This window comes from Brassica napus, chromosome A6 (assembly GCF_020379485.1).
Source record: "Brassica napus cultivar Da-Ae chromosome A6, Da-Ae, whole genome shotgun sequence".
NCBI lineage: Eukaryota > Viridiplantae > Streptophyta > Magnoliopsida > Brassicales > Brassicaceae > Brassica > Brassica napus.
In genome coordinates, this window is record NC_063439.1 from 26,137,279 (window position 1) to 26,152,364 (window position 15,086).

General features: G+C 37.3%; 4 protein-coding genes and 2 non-coding genes across 7 annotated transcripts; 3 read left to right on the plus strand and 3 right to left on the minus strand.

Annotated features, from left to right (window-relative positions):
* Nucleotides 1–916: 916 nt before the first annotated feature.
* LOC106365440 lies at nucleotides 917–3,105 on the plus strand. Its single transcript, XR_007339943.1, has 12 exons — nucleotides 917–1,075; nucleotides 1,150–1,213; nucleotides 1,293–1,361; nucleotides 1,429–1,507; nucleotides 1,582–1,652; nucleotides 1,736–1,837; nucleotides 1,923–2,012; nucleotides 2,137–2,211; nucleotides 2,407–2,439; nucleotides 2,556–2,636; nucleotides 2,728–2,799; nucleotides 2,875–3,105. It is a non-coding gene; the product is annotated as an uncharacterized LOC106365440 (transcript).
* LOC106365441 (probable pectate lyase 6) lies at nucleotides 3,047–5,596 on the minus strand. Its single transcript, XM_013804872.3, has 4 exons — nucleotides 5,092–5,596; nucleotides 4,279–4,966; nucleotides 3,543–3,785; nucleotides 3,047–3,467 (listed from the first exon to the last, which is right to left on the minus strand). The coding sequence occupies exons 1-4, from the start codon at nucleotides 5,298–5,300 to the stop codon at nucleotides 3,228–3,230; spliced, it is 1,380 nt and encodes a 459-aa protein (XP_013660326.2). The 5' UTR covers nucleotides 5,301–5,596; the 3' UTR covers nucleotides 3,047–3,227.
* A 2,324-nt stretch (nucleotides 5,597–7,920) lies between these two features.
* On the plus strand, nucleotides 7,921–10,371 carry LOC106369339 (protein TWIN LOV 1). Of its 2 annotated transcripts, none has more exons than XM_013809489.2 (7): nucleotides 7,921–8,890; nucleotides 9,012–9,219; nucleotides 9,311–9,375; nucleotides 9,449–9,528; nucleotides 9,608–9,663; nucleotides 9,756–9,825; nucleotides 10,079–10,371. In XM_013809489.2, the coding sequence occupies exons 1-7, from the start codon at nucleotides 8,335–8,337 to the stop codon at nucleotides 10,217–10,219; spliced, it is 1,176 nt and encodes a 391-aa protein (XP_013664943.2). In that variant the 5' UTR covers nucleotides 7,921–8,334; the 3' UTR covers nucleotides 10,220–10,371. The 2 variants fall into 2 exon arrangements, with proteins under 2 accessions (XP_013664943.2, XP_013664944.2); XM_013809490.2 differs by having other exon boundaries at nucleotides 7,949–8,890; nucleotides 9,762–9,825.
* Nucleotides 10,372–10,528: 157 nt separating this feature from the next.
* TRNAA-AGC lies at nucleotides 10,529–10,601 on the minus strand. Its single transcript has one exon. It is a non-coding gene; the product is annotated as a tRNA-Ala (tRNA).
* Nucleotides 10,602–10,762: 161 nt separating this feature from the next.
* Nucleotides 10,763–12,113, minus strand: BNAA06G34080D. Its single transcript, XM_013809491.3, has 2 exons — nucleotides 11,524–12,113; nucleotides 10,763–11,249 (listed from the first exon to the last, which is right to left on the minus strand). The coding sequence occupies exons 1-2, from the start codon at nucleotides 12,063–12,065 to the stop codon at nucleotides 10,832–10,834; spliced, it is 960 nt and encodes a 319-aa protein (XP_013664945.2). The 5' UTR covers nucleotides 12,066–12,113; the 3' UTR covers nucleotides 10,763–10,831.
* Nucleotides 12,114–12,310: 197 nt separating this feature from the next.
* On the plus strand, nucleotides 12,311–14,734 carry BNAA06G34090D. Its single transcript, XM_013809492.3, has 8 exons — nucleotides 12,311–12,528; nucleotides 12,736–12,804; nucleotides 13,287–13,403; nucleotides 13,590–13,672; nucleotides 13,759–13,834; nucleotides 13,909–14,085; nucleotides 14,177–14,305; nucleotides 14,390–14,734. Exons 1-8 carry the CDS (start codon nucleotides 12,454–12,456, stop codon nucleotides 14,555–14,557), a joined length of 894 nt encoding a protein of 297 aa, XP_013664946.2. The 5' UTR covers nucleotides 12,311–12,453; the 3' UTR covers nucleotides 14,558–14,734.
* The last annotated feature ends 352 nt before the right edge of the window (nucleotides 14,735–15,086 follow it).

Genomic DNA, 15,086 nt, shown 5'->3' on the forward strand with positions numbered 1-15,086 from the left:
TTAATTAAAACAATACCCTTAATGAATTTTATATATAACTAAAAACAAATTTTATTTTAATCATATAAAATTTATATATTATATTAATATTAAATATTTGATTCTAAAATAATATAATAAAATTTTAATTTTTTTAAAAAATAAGATAATTCTTATATATATTTTGTTGCTATCTGAAAACAATATTTTTATTATAAAAGTTAAAAAAATACAAAAAATTATAATTAAATATTATTCAAGAAAAATTATCATTGCACATGGTACAAGAAAACACCTAGTATTACTTGAATTTCAAAAACTATCTGATGCACTGACTTTTGTGACAAATCAAATTTAAGGAACTGGGCAAGAGATTGAGAGGAGGGATGTGGAGAGGTACAAAGAGTCTTCACTTGATGAGTTATAATGGAGCATTGAAGTGCCATTGTTGTAGTCGTAGGAGTTACACCGGTGAAATTGGGTAGACGAACAGATTTGGAGTCGCTGGAGACGTCTGAGGCGAGTAGGCTAAAGAAAAGGAAGCTATAAGTTATACAATGGACTCACTATTTTGATGGATTTGGATAGTTCGAGACCCATCATCTAAACATTTGCGATGACCTGGTAATTTGATTGGTGGGAAATATTTTGTCATATGTGGCACTCCTAAGAAGCTTCAAAATTAGTAGCTTTTATATAGTAGGATATATGATTTTATACGCTTGTGTGTGTATCATCAACGGCCCAGACTAGTTTCTTAAAACGACAGCGTTTAGTATAATTAAACGACAGTTTATTTATCAGGCTTGACAGTATATTACAAAATTGGCCCAATAGAGTTAAAATGTACGGTTCAGATTTGTTTATTACGCTTGTGTGCATCATCAACGGCCCATATTTGTTTTAACAAAACGACCCCGTTCCGCAAAACCAGCATTGAGCAGCTTGACAGAGAGGGAGGTTTATTACGCCGGCGAGAGCTAAGTTTCAGACCTCGACGAAGAAGAAGAAGAAGAATAAAGACAACTTCTTTTATCGACCATGGCTATGCAATCCGGTATTGGGTTAACGAGGATTTTGATTCTAGCTGGAGCAGGTAACTAGGGGCTTTACGTTTCTGAGGATTTATCAAACTCTCTTTTGTTGCTTATTGGTTTTCGAATGTGAAAGGTTATACAAGTACAATCCTTGTGAAGAATGGAAAAATGGCGGATCTTTTGGGGGGGAGCTACAGGTAGTAAAGCTTTTAACTTGTTCTTCTAAGTTTTGAATGAGAAGGGTTTAGTAAAAAAGGTTCCTTTTTGTTTTTTAAGTCTTTGGTGAAGCGATTTGAGGGGTCAGGAGATCATTCAGATGACGATTCTGATGACATGGCTACTCAGGTACTGTTGTGTGTGAGTCTTTTTGAGGTGAAGAGATTGTAAAGTAACTAATGTGTTGGGTGTTTAGATGCAACGGTTAGCTATGGAGGTCCGGCAGATGTCCTCATCGCGGCAGATAACTGTCATGAATGGAGGAGCTCAAGGAGGTTTGTTTTTGTTTTGGTATTTTAAAAAGAATGTGTGTGTAGGAATCTCTGACGTTCTCTGCTATGTTTTACAGCTGATTTCACCCCGTTTATAGTCCCGGCAGCGACACTAGGAGCTATAGGTTATGGCTACATGTGGTACAAGGTAAAGTTATTATTACTTGTTTGTTTCTTTGTAACTTGGGAATGATTTCTTTCTATGAAGCTGATGTTTTGTTCCTGTTGTAGGGTATGTCGTTCTCTGACATCATGTGCGTAACAAAGCGGAGCATGGAAGAGGCAGTCTCGAACTTGACTAAGCATTTGGATACTGTTTCTGAAGCTATTTCTGTATGGTGCTTCTTCCATCAGTTTTTGCTGCCTCTTAAAATATGTTCCAATTGTATAGTGATTTTGCTTTTATGTTGTTGGTCAGAATGCTAAGAAGCACTTGACTGAGCGGCTTAAGAGGACGGACGATAAGATGGAATTGCACAAGGATCTCTTAAAGGGAGTCCAGGACAATGTATGAATATTGCATTTAAGTATTAACTAATTTATTTGACCAAAAAAAAAAAAAGTATTAACTAATTTCAAGAGTTTTTTTTTAAGGGTGGTATTAATAAGTTTCAGATGGATGGATGGAACAGGTGGGTTTGGCTCTAGAGGATCTTGCTAACATTGGAGATGATTTTGACTCAATGCATAGCATTTTCGGTGGTACGGTACGTGTGAAGCTGTTTTAAAGAACCTTTTATCTGTTTCATTTGACTACCAATAGGGGACTCTTCCTCTTTTTCTTACTTACAACTGAACATTAGCCTAACTAGTGTATATAGCAAACAAAAAAATATATATAGAGAGAGCTTCTAGTGGTGGTTATTTGCATACTGATTCCATCTAAATCTCATGTCTTTCAGGGTGGAAAATTAGATAGTATTGAGTACAAGCAGGTAACTTCATTTCCCTTCTTATCAGCTCAATGACATTTGTAGAGATCATTGCAGAGATAATGTACTTATCTGTCTTCTTCTTATGTTGTTGTTATTTGTTTGTTTTCTCTGGGCAGAATATTGCGAATATGGGTTTAATGTATCTATGCGACTCTATGGGAGGAGAAAGTCACAAGATGCCGGATATTCTGATGCAGGCAAGCATTCTCTTTGAAGATAAATATATGAATGTCCATGCACATAGTTTCATCTTCTCCCTAATGATAACTTGCCACTATGGTATTGCAGGAGAAGCTTCGACTCTCTGGGAAGTTAAACACATGTATAGTCATTACAAACGAAGAAACTTCAACCACAGAGGTATTGTCTGATCAAATACATTTTTATCAAATACAGTCACGGATAGGTTTTGATCTGTGTCTTGACATGTTTCAGGGTTTAAAAGAAAGCGATAAGATAGAGCTACTTGAAGGCTGATTCAGATGGTATCAAATATCATCAAGCCTTGATGATATAATAGATGATAGTATAGGATCTACGGAGACTAGGAGTAACTATTATGTACTGGTGTTTAAACTGAGTTGTCCTTTGGGGCAATAAAGAAGATTGAATAACAAAAAGAATAACATTTTTCTAACAGCCAAAAGAAATGAAGCCTAATGATTTATCCCTACTGCACTATGTGCATACTTAGTTACAATTCTCTTTTTACAGTCTTTTTCTTGTTAGTTACCATAACAAACATGGCACACACACACACACAAACGCGCCAGCAGAGAACTTTTTAATCAGCAGGACTTGCCTGGTGTACAACCAAGCGTACCAGCATCCTTAGTGAGTCTTCTTACACCTGTTCCTGATTGAGGCCGGATCGCAAACTTTCTATGGATTGGGTTTTTCGGGGCAGGGCTCCACGCGTTTGCCCTTCCTGAATTTACAAAGTAAGCTCCGTTCAAGAAGTAATCTCTCTCTGACTGCCAGTTCCATGACTTCCACTCTGTATAAGGCGTATACTCTCTCTTTGTAACCTGCGCTTTGTTTTAAAAAAAGTTGCGTCTCAAATTGTTATGCAGTGATTAGAGAATGTAGTTGTTTTTGTGTACCTGCTTGCAGGTTTCTTTATGAGGAGCAATGAAACGGTTGCCTTGACTTATAATGGTAGGGTTCTTGTTCCCACCAATAGCATACATTTCCCAGTGAGTGTAGTCATTGTTCACTACATGGACCAAACCGTATCTGACCCTTGGCATTCTTTGGACCAATCTCTTACCAAAATGGTTAAACGCAACCGTTATCTGCATTTTCTTGTCGATCACATCCCCGTCTTTACCCCCAAACAACAGCACCTGCACATCCCAAACGCCAAACATGGTAAGGAGAGACGTTTAACAAACATTTAAAAATATATAATCCTTCCGTTCCTAAAAAAATTTATATTCTACAAAAAACTTTTGTTTCAAAATGATACATATTTTATATTAGTTTTTGTCAACTAATAATGAAAAATTGTGAAGTTCAAGAACATTAATTTCATTTTTTTAAATCTTATTGGTTTAAAAATATAGAAAATATAAAATTACAAAAAATTAAGTTTTAATATGTTTTATTAAAAGTGTGAAAATCATAAAAACATGGATCTTTTAGAAACGGAAAGAGTATTACATTGTTTAATTTAAATAATTAGTGAATTAAATCTAAGAGTAAAAACTATAAATTTTATTTAATATTTGCATTAAAAAAATCTAAAAGGACACCTATAATAAAACAAAATTTTAAATCTAAAACGACATTCTTTTGTTTATGTTTCCCATGTGTTGGTTCGGTTTTATGCTACGTTACCTCGTTATGGTCGGTTAAATGGGAGTTGGAGATAGTAATGGCGGTCGATCCCATAATGGCATCGATCATCCCATCAGAACAATGAGTCATGGAGACATGATCGATCCAAATATTCGTGGCTCCGAAAATATTGATCCCATCACCATCACTCTTTGAACGCTGCCCAACATGATGTTCACAGTCTCTGATCATCCCACCAGCCCCACATTTAATGTGTTTGATATGAATATTGTGTATGATCACATTCTTCACGAACTGTAACGTTAAACCTGCACCTCCCATTATATGTACATTCGCTCCTCGACCATCGATAGTTTTATCGTGTGTTATGATCAGTTCTTGCTGCAGTTTTATGATCATGGATCTACCGAATATGATCCATAGCGGTCTGTCGCGAGTCACTGCGTGTCTTAGAGTTCCTGGCTTGGGGTTGATGAGATCGTGGTCAGATGCGTCGGTGACTACGTAGAACTGTCCCTTTTTGCCTCCGGTTGTTTTCCGACCAAATCCTAGGACGCAGTCCGCTAGCTTTTTTCGGTTTTTGTGCCAGTTTTTGTCGCCTCGCCAGCATTTATCGATAGCGTTAAGGGAGTGGTGCCTTCCGCCACGTCTCCTTGTTTTCCGACCGCGTCTAACTTGTCGGAGCTCTCTCCTTGTTCCGTTGTCTGCACCAGTCGTCTCCATTGCTCTGAACAGTGAACAAAAAGAAGAAAACATTAAAAGAAGTTAAGTTTTTATAGAAATCAAGTTTACTTGAGTAAGAAGTTAGGTTTTAAAGACAAATATAACGAGGTTGTTTTTTCGAGAACATACAATGCGGCATGGTAGTTAAAGTGGTCCGTGACGTTAAACGGGTTCGGGTCATAAGATTTTATAGTTTCTCGCAATGCGTCGGTTTGGCGTTGGGTCCAGTATTCATCGTATACCGCGACGTGACCTTGAACCGATGGAGCCACGACGGCTAGAGATAACGAGACAAAGGCGAAGACGTAGCTCCCAAGATTCAAATGAGCAGACGCCATTTGAAATCGACGGTGAGTTTTTGAAACTTATTGTGGTGATAGAGAGAACCCTTGGAACTAGGGTCGTCCAAAAAAAAAGTTTTCTGGTCGGCCTAGGGTTTAGAAATAGATGATCGGATTCATAGGTTGTTTAAATAACAAGGAACCTGAAAGAGAGGGAAGATGAAAGACATTAATGGAGGATTAACGAATATTAGCAGAGTAGTTATCATGTAACCATTGATTTTTAAAACTTTATTTGTTTTCTTGCAAAACCAATAATAGTTTGGCTGATTCTTTTTATTGCTCTTTCTATGTTTTATCCTTCTTTTGTGGAAGATATTGAGTTATTTTGTGTGGTATTTATATTTTGGGTTTTGTGCTAAAAGCTCTTCTTTTTGTCAGAATTGTTATCAAATGAGTTCAGTAAATAATCGTATAGAAAGATGCTCTAACATATTCTAAAGCGAAAACTTAGTCACATATCATCACAAGACCTTTTGGGATGGACTTTATACGGTATAATTATACCATATCAAGAGATCAACGTTGCTCTTCCGCCCACACTGATCGATTACAAAAGAAAACCTGGAAACTGAATACTGCTCTCGAGATACATCATTTCCTATAGAGAATGCTATCACATGCATTGGCGGTTGGAACCACATTAGGATGTTGATGTTGCACGGATGAAGAATCCATGGTACTAGTTCTCAGAAAAAAAAAAAGAAACATCCATGGTACTATTTCTTGAAGTGTATTTATGCACATGCATGTTGGAATGGATCCCCTATTACAAATGAGATTCTCTTGGATTCTACTAGTTCTTTTGAAGACAAATTTCAAGCAGTGTTAAATTGTTATAGTAATATAAATCTCTCTCATCAGTCATCAGTTGAGAAAACTAATTAATAATATGGATTCTTTGAAGAGTAGGAAGAGTTGAAATCTCCTTTTACAATATAAAAGCAGAACAGTGGATCGTGCTAAGATTGCCATTACAAACTGAATATATGCAACAACGTCTTGATGAAAAGAAATCCACATGTACAGTTTGAAAGTGATAATAAAACGGTATTCAATCTACTTTAATTAATGTGATTGAAATCAATTTAATTAGATTCGTTAGGTCTATTGATGGACTTGCAAGATGTTCTAACCAAGCAGGTGATTATCCTGTTAAACTGAATTATAGTTCCTTTGTTTCCATCATGCGTTGAAACAATTTTCCTTGACGATCAGTCAATTTTTAGTTAATGAAACAACTAGTTAAAGAAAAACAATTAAAACATTTAAGACGTGTTTGGTGGTGGTGGCCAGGGTAATGCAGTCCAATGGGCTGAACTAAGTTTTTGGTCCAGTCCATAAAAGTGATGAGTGAATGACACGTGTTATCATGTTGAGATGATAGACAGTGTAATTTGCCGCGTAAGCGAATTTGCTTCGATTCGATACTCAAGTGAAAGCCACACGTCATTGAAAATGGATAAGTATGGACAGTCAGATTCCTTGTCGTTTTCTTGTATTTGCTTACGTGGAATCTCGGTTTATAGGATCCCACGCTCCTAATATCAGATGTGATTAAATTGACAGGAAATATATGAACAAAAAGATTAGCCGACACATCCGGTGTGATTTTTATCATTAATCCTGATAACCACTATTTTTTTTCTTATCACACTGCCATTTTGAATTCAGAACATTTCCAATGATATGTTTACAATAAAAAATAAAATAGAAATCCAATTGACTCCAATAAATGATAACTAAAACATTTTTTTTAACTTTAAATATAAAATACTATATATTCCTTTTTTGAGAAAATATTACTTTAAATGTAAAAAGAATATATATTCCTTTAAATATGGAGAAAATAGTTTAGCAAAAAACATAGAGAAAATAATATTTTTAATAAAAAATGGAGATGGATTTGAGTAAGATTCTCTTTTCTAAATATTACTACAGAGAAGATATGGATTTTTCAGACTAACTAAATTTTGTTTTCATATTATTATTATATATATTTTTGTAAATAATATACAAAAAACTGTTTTTTTTAAAGTAGAACTTGGATGGTTGGATCAGAAATGAATAGTAAGATCATCTCCAACCCAACTCCAAAACATTATTTTAGTGTGATTTTGACACAAAAATTTTTTCCAACCCTACACTAAAAATCACACCATTTTAGTGCAACACTATAATTTCACACCAAATTTGGTGTGATACTATTCACCACACTAAAATACTATTCATCCCATTAAAACACTATTAATTTATTTTATTAATAAAATAGATAATTAAATAAATGATAAATAAAAACATAAATATATATAATATTATAAAATAACTTTTAGTGTGAAGTTTAGTGTTATGGTTGGAGAAAAACTTTTTTTTTAGTATTGAAATTACATTAAAATAGTGCGATTTTGACACTAAAAAATAATATTATAGGTTGGAGATGCTCTAAGAAGTACACTTATCCTACTTGAGCTCTTCTGCCCCACTAATAAAACCTTGTAGTTATCCTAAATCCGTGTGGATAATTGTTGATAATGACATATAATTATAGTAACTACTAGCTGTTACTCCAATCATAAAACAAAACAAAGCTGTCACATATAACCAAAACAATATCTAAATTTAAAAATGGTTTAATACAGTAGAACCGTCCCCTCTTCCAATAGCCACAGAATCACACGAGAAAATAAAATATCAGAGAGACAACGAGAGAATCAGAAGAAGAAGAAAGAAGAAAGTTTCTTCTACCCAAGATTTTACATCAATCGACGCTAACTCCTCCTCGATTATCTTCTTCTTCTTCTTCATTCACTGTCACTTCCTTATCCGAAATTGTGTAAAGCTTCGATTTTTTTCTTTCTCAATGGGTTTTCTTGAGTCCCGATTGAAATTGTAATCTGGGTTTTCGTGTTCCGATCAAACCCAAGAAGAAAGGTTTAAACTTTCGCTCTAAAACCCACATGGGATTGGCACTGAATAGTAGAAGAAGAAGAAGAAGAACAGTGATACCAGTCATCGAGTGTTCGCTACGACTATGTCCATAACCCAATCTTCAGCATCGCTTTTCACCACCGCCACCGAGGAGAAAGAAGGAGCCTTTAGCGCCCGTTACTCGCTATGGATCAAAGAAGCTTTAGACGAGCTTCCCCACAGCTTCACAATCACCGACCCGTTTATCTCGGGTCACCCGATCGTTTTCGCCAGCCCCGGGTTTCTCAAAATGACCGGGTACTCGCGAGAGGAGGTCATCGGGAGAAACGGGAGGGCCTTTCAGGGTCCCAAGACAAATCGGAGATCGATCATGGAGATTCGCGAGGCGATTCGTGAGGAGAGACCCGTTCAAGTGAGCATCTTGAATTACCGAAAATCCGGATCGCCGTTTTGGATGTTGTTCCATATGATTCCTGTTTTCGGGAATGACGACGGGAGAGTGATCCATTTCGTCGCGGTTCAGGTCCCAATCTCGGGACGGAAGATGAGAAACGGGTCGGGTTGTTCGGAATTGGTGTTTGGTTCTTGTCGGAGAGAGGTTTGTTTAGGTAGTTACGTGCATCAGGAACGAGCGTTGCCAGTGGAGTGCGATGAACAAGGTACATGCCTGTAACTTGTTCGATGAAATTACTCAGAGAGCTTTCTTAAATCGGCTTTGTTAACGAATGATCTAATTATTGTTAAGCGGGTTGCTTTCTAAATCATTGTTTACGAATGTAGAGTTAGAGAACTGGGAACACTGTGAGGCGAGCGAGTCCGAGAAGCTTAAATCTGTTGAAGCAGTTGGCAATGTATTATCTGTTTTGACGCGTTACAGCGAGTTCGCTGGCAGATTAGTTTGTGGGAAGCGGAGCTGTTTGCGTGTTGCAGATTGCTTAAGCTCGTCGTTAGTTATATCTCTTGGTAGAATCAAACAAAGTTTCGTATTGTGAGTTTTTTTTTATCTTCTTTTGTTATGGAGTTACTGTCTGCTATACTATAGATTTTTTTCCCGTGACATTCGTATGGTAACTTTGCAGAACCAACCCATGCTTACCGGATATGCCTGTCGTTTATGCTAGTGATGCCTTTTTGACATTGACTGGTGAGTGTCTGAAATAAGTAAACTTTTAATCAGATCATGGCACTGTTCTTATTTATGTAACTCATGTTTATAGGTTACAAGAGACATGAAGTGTTGGGACAAAACTGTAGATTTCTGAGTGGGGTTGATACTGATTCCTCAGTACTCTACGAGGTAGTGATTTCGTTTTCACTTTTGAATAATAATGCACTGCGACTTTCATGTGATTGGAAGTTTATAAATGTTGGTTTAGATGAAGGAATGCATCCTAAAGGGGAAACCATGCACAGTGCAAATACTAAATTACAGGTTGAAGATTTGTATTCCTTCAAAACATTTTGTAAGAGAGTTCTTGTTTGTTTTATTTATTTATTTTCCTGATCATTTATGGTTTTGATCAGTAACAGAAAAGATAAGAGCACGTTCTGGAATCTTCTTCACATATCGCCAGTTCGTAATGCTTCAGGCAAGGTAAAATCCCATTTCTTTGTAGTGGCGTTGTCTGGTTTCTATGCAGAATCTTGATTTTATATTCAAAATTAAAAAAGAAAGGAAGTGCAGTTTGGGTTCTGTTTTTTTTTGGGATATAATAAACCGGATATGGAAAAAACAATCATAACGGTTTAGTTCCACTATGGTTTATTTTCGAATTGATTATGGTTTGGAGTTTGAGAGTTCAGTGATCTGATGTTTCTCTGTTTTTCTTGTTCATGTTTGGTTTCAGACAGCATATTTTGTAGGGGTTCAGATGGAAGCAAGTTGCAAAGATATTGAAAGTAAAGAACTGAGACCGGAGACAAGGCAGCTGAGTGTGGTTGGTGCGGTTAGAGTTGCGGTGAGGAGCTCTTTCATGGTGACTTGTTGATAGTTATTTCGCCACGAAGAAAAATGTATTTTAGAGAGAGGTAGAAACAATATGAAGTGAATTTAACGCAACATCTCTATAATAAAGTATAAATTATTGTACATGAACATAAAGTCTTTATTGAGACAGTTAAAACTTGTGGTCTTTTTTTATGTGTTCGAAATTTTCAAAACAGAGAGATGGTAATATAAAAAGAGGGTAAGTAATCAAGTTGTGTGCAATCCCAAGCATGCCGGGTTTTACAAGAAAACGGACTATAGTTAAGGCTCCTACAGAGTAAATGGGCTTTTGCACTGACAAGAAAAAGAATGGAGATGCGGGGTATCGATCCCCGTACCTCTCGCATGCTAAGCGAGCGCTCTACCATCTGAGCTACATCCCCTTTTGCTTAACAACAGCATAGAATATTATATATTATATGGTATTATAATTTTCCTGAACTGATAATTGAAATCTTCTTATAGCAAAGTGTCTGATAAATGACATGATTTGAATACCAGTAAGGATTTTTTTATAAAAGAAGATAGAATTGAGGAAAAGAAGGAGACCAAAACATCTTTCGATTCTTCACAAAAGAACCAAGAACAATACTAATACGTGAAGAACTCTTCTTCAAGGCAAAGACGGTCTTATAGACTTGCTAATGTTCCTGAGAACACTCCACATAACTGTCGATACAAAGAAGAGAAGAATACCAGCAACAACGGCTTCTTTCAAACCAAGATTCACCAGCAAGTTCACAAGCAGCCCCGCTAACACAACCCCACAGAAGTTAGCAGAGACAGCAGACCAGAAGGGCATGTCGAGGATCGACGCTATTATAGCTCCTGTCCAAGCACCGGTCCCAGGGAATGGAACAGCTACAAAGAGCATAAGTCCTAGCCACTGGAACTCTTCCACAGGCCCAGCTTTCTCTTTAGCGCTTTTCAATAATATTGCAAGTAATTTGGAAGCTGTCTGGCTCTTACCCGCTAAGAAAGTCACCACCTTTTTGAGGTAAAGTATGATGAATGGAACCGGAACCATGTTGCTGCAAAAACCCAAAAACATTGTCACTTCTTTTTCGTTTATACAAATGAAATGTTTGCTCTAACTTATCATTATTACAAGACTCGATCTCATTCAAGCTCACATTATTTCAAATAAAAATAACATAAAGTGTGCACCTCCTCAAACAAGACACATTGTAAATGTCACACACAAGTTATTCAATCTCTATCACAGATTCAACTAAATAACAGACACGTGTAATCCTCAAACACAAAAGAACATTTCAGACAAAACTAATCACCAAGAAGACTAACCCGAGAACAGAGAAGAAAGTGAGAGACATAGGTTTAAGCTGCATCCAGTAACCGACGGGAATAGCACCACGAAGCTCGATAACCGGAAGCGTGGCTAAAGCGAACACCACAGCTTCGTCCGGCCAGCCAAAGCGGCGGAGAGCGGCGGCGATTCTGAGACCAAAGCTTGATGATTTGATGGAATCAGCGGCGGCTTTGGCATCGCCGGACCTAGCGAACCAAAGCAAAGAGAGAGAGGCCCAGAAGACAAGGCATATCGCGAATTTAACTGGGTTTACGCCGATAGATGGAAGCTGGATGATGCTTTCGTTTCCTTCTTCACTGGGTTTTCCGAGAAACCCATCTGGAGAAGAAGAAGAGGAGGAGCATCTGGTGAAGTAACGGCGTAGTGGGTGGAAAAGACTGAAACTTTGAGTCAATACTCGTGGAGAAATAGAAGATGAGTAAGCTCGAGTGGGTGTTGGAGTTAGGAGATGTGGTTTTGTGGATGAGGAGGAAGGTAGAGTGAAAGGAGGGATTGAGACTAATGTAGAAATCGTCATTTGTGGATTCAGCTCTGATTCTTCTTCAATCTGATCATTGTTGGCTCGATATATGGGGTGGTTTTCACAAGTAGCAAAATGACTGCATTTATCTGACCGGAACCTTTATCAGTTTGGTCGAAATAGTTAATCGGGGGGAGGGGGTATTATTGAACTAAATATTTATTTTGGATACATTTATGAACTTTCTTAAGTTGAGGGTTATTATTGAAATTATAAAGATTCCATCTTAGCGAGTGCAAAACGGCGTGCAGTTTTTGTTAGTATAAACAGAACAATAAGTAGAGCTTCCTTCTTCCTTCTCTCTAAAATATCTTTGGCGACGAAGAAGAACATTGGTGAGGAGGAAAGATTCGATTCGATTCGAAGCTTGAGTTTGGAGAAGAAGATGGAGGGAGAAGAAGAAGTGAGCATCAAAGAGTTAGCTTCCAATCTCACTACCTACAAAGAGCAGCTCCAACAGGTGAATAACTGTTTAATCTCTTCTTCTTTTTCAGGGATTTGGGGCTTTAGAATCGAATTATTCTTGCTTGAGAATTGGTGAAGAACAAATTGAATTGAGGCAGATTAGAGTTATTAGAGGATGCTTCAAATTAGGGTTTCGTTGAGTGTTGTTTTTTGTGAAGTAGAATGATAATCTGATTGAGAAGTTACACTCTTTTTGGGGCAGGTGAGGCAGCTTTTGTCGCAAGACCCTAGAAACTCTGAATATGCTGACATGGAAAAGGAGCTTAAAGAGGTGATCCATCACACATCCTTCCTTCTCCATCTTACTTTTGCAAACTATCAAATCTTTATGTCTCTATTGTCCACGTCATTGTGTTCGTGAGTGAAAGTAGATTATGTTAGTTGAGCATCTAGGTATCATGTCCTTTTATGTTTTCCATTCCCTCCCTCTTTTGAAGGATTCAGCATCTTGCTTGCTCGAATTAGCAACCTCATTTAACAGCTAATCATCATACAGTGGAGCTAGGTCTCACATTTGTTATCTGAAAGGTGAGTATATTTGAGTGCTCTTCCCTGGGAGAATTAGCGAGGAATTCATCATTATTTCTTATCTTGGTTCTTGTGCAGGTGTGCTATTATGGGTCTTGATTACCACTCTGCTTCCTGATTTCTCCCTGAAGTTCTATTTCTGATATAAATCTTAATAAACATTTCTTGTGGTGAAATTGCTGGCATCCTCTATGCTCTCTGACACACTTGTTTTTCACCACGTAGGTGATTGCATTGACTGAAGAACTTCTTGCAACCGCTACGCAAAATGAGATTCCTCTTTCAGATGCTGGAGCAACCCCTGAATCACCCGATTTACTTGAGGGTGCTTGGCAAAAGATGGTATGTTTATTTCTGTTATCTCATCTCTTCTCCTTGTCATTTTACCGGAAAATGCGGCTACGTGATTATTTTAGTCAGTTCTTCTTAGCAGGACTGATGTGATATGTAAACCTTGATCCATGTTACTCCAAAGTCCACTACATGTTTTAGTCACTAGGCGTGATTGTTTTCCATTTTCTTATACAGGAATCAAGGAATGACCCAATACATGAGGGTAAGTTCCCCATTGGAACAAAAGTTCAAGCTGTCTATAGCTACGATGGCGAGTGGTATGTCTGAAAAAACTCTCTGGTCTCTTGTAATTTGTCTTCTTTCCCATATTTTTGTTTGTTTGTTTGATAAGTTAAATGTTCAGGTATGATGCGACTATTGAGGCGCATACTATAAATGGCTATTATGTTTCGTATAATGAGTGGGGTAACAAGGAAGAGGTAATGCTTCTGTTCCCGTTTGTGTTTTTCTATTAAACAAAAACTAATGTTGAGGTTGCCTTGTTTTAATATAGGTTGATCCAGATAATGTGAGGGCAATAGAGACCAATGCCCTCTTGGAAGCTGAAAGAATAGCTGAAGCTGCGAAGAACGCACTCAAAAGAAAGGTTGAGCAAGCTGCGAGTTCGGATTATCAATCCAAAACTCTACCGGCAAAGCTTAAAATCGATCCTAATGATCCCGAGGATGTGGTAAGTCAAAGATGATGTGTGATTATTTCATTTTTCTGGTCCCACATATGAGGTCTTGTTTATGAGATCTCTCGCTTATTGTTTTTTGCAGAAAATTGCAAAGCGTAAGAAGATACATGCTTTCAAGTCAAAGGCGAGGCAAGAGCAACTCGAGGTTACACAGAACAAGAAACAGAATGCGTGGCAACAGTTTCAGACCACTAAAGCCAAAACTAAAAAGGTTAAAAAAATATTCGGAATTCGGATTGATCTTCTTTCTTTGCTTGGTCCGTGATTCTGAGATGTGGTTTGGTTTGGTTGGCAGGTAGGGTTTTTTACAGGGAGGAAGAAAGAGAGTATATTCAAATCACCAGAGGATCCATTTGGAAAAGTGGGTGTGATTGGAAGTGGAAAAGGTTTGACTGATTTCCAAAAGCGAGAGAAGCATCTTCATCTCAAGTCTGGTAATGATGCTGAGGGTTCTAATGAATAAGAGAAGAGATTTTATGTTACTAAAGGATTTTCAGCTACTTACTTGAGTATCAATTGTTCCCCCCCTCTCGAATAAACCTCTTAAAGCAGAAGATCTAAAAACCCTTGTGGATTTTCTGCTCTTTTGTAAGTTGAATCAAAGATTAGCTATTTCCTATTGGATGGTTTGTTTCCTTCCCTTTGTTTAGTTGACAATAGAGTAGAGTCGACCAATCCAATTGAGTGCAATGCTTATCTTGTTTCCCTGTCCTGTCACTGTTTGCTATCAAATTGGGATTTTTACCTTTTGCAAACTGCGATGTTCCATTCCAAAGTAATATTGGGTCTACTTGAAGTATTTGTCTGATTTTTTTTTTCCTCAAATACTCATTCTATTCATAAAGATAGTACGTATCTAAAGATTTATCAGACAAGCTCTCTTGGGGTACAACATTCAGCAAAAGAATGATAAATATCAAAAGATGCAGCAGCCTGCTTTGCGAGCCAGTCTGCACTCGATTGCCTTCTCTTCCAATGAAGTATTTGTCAAT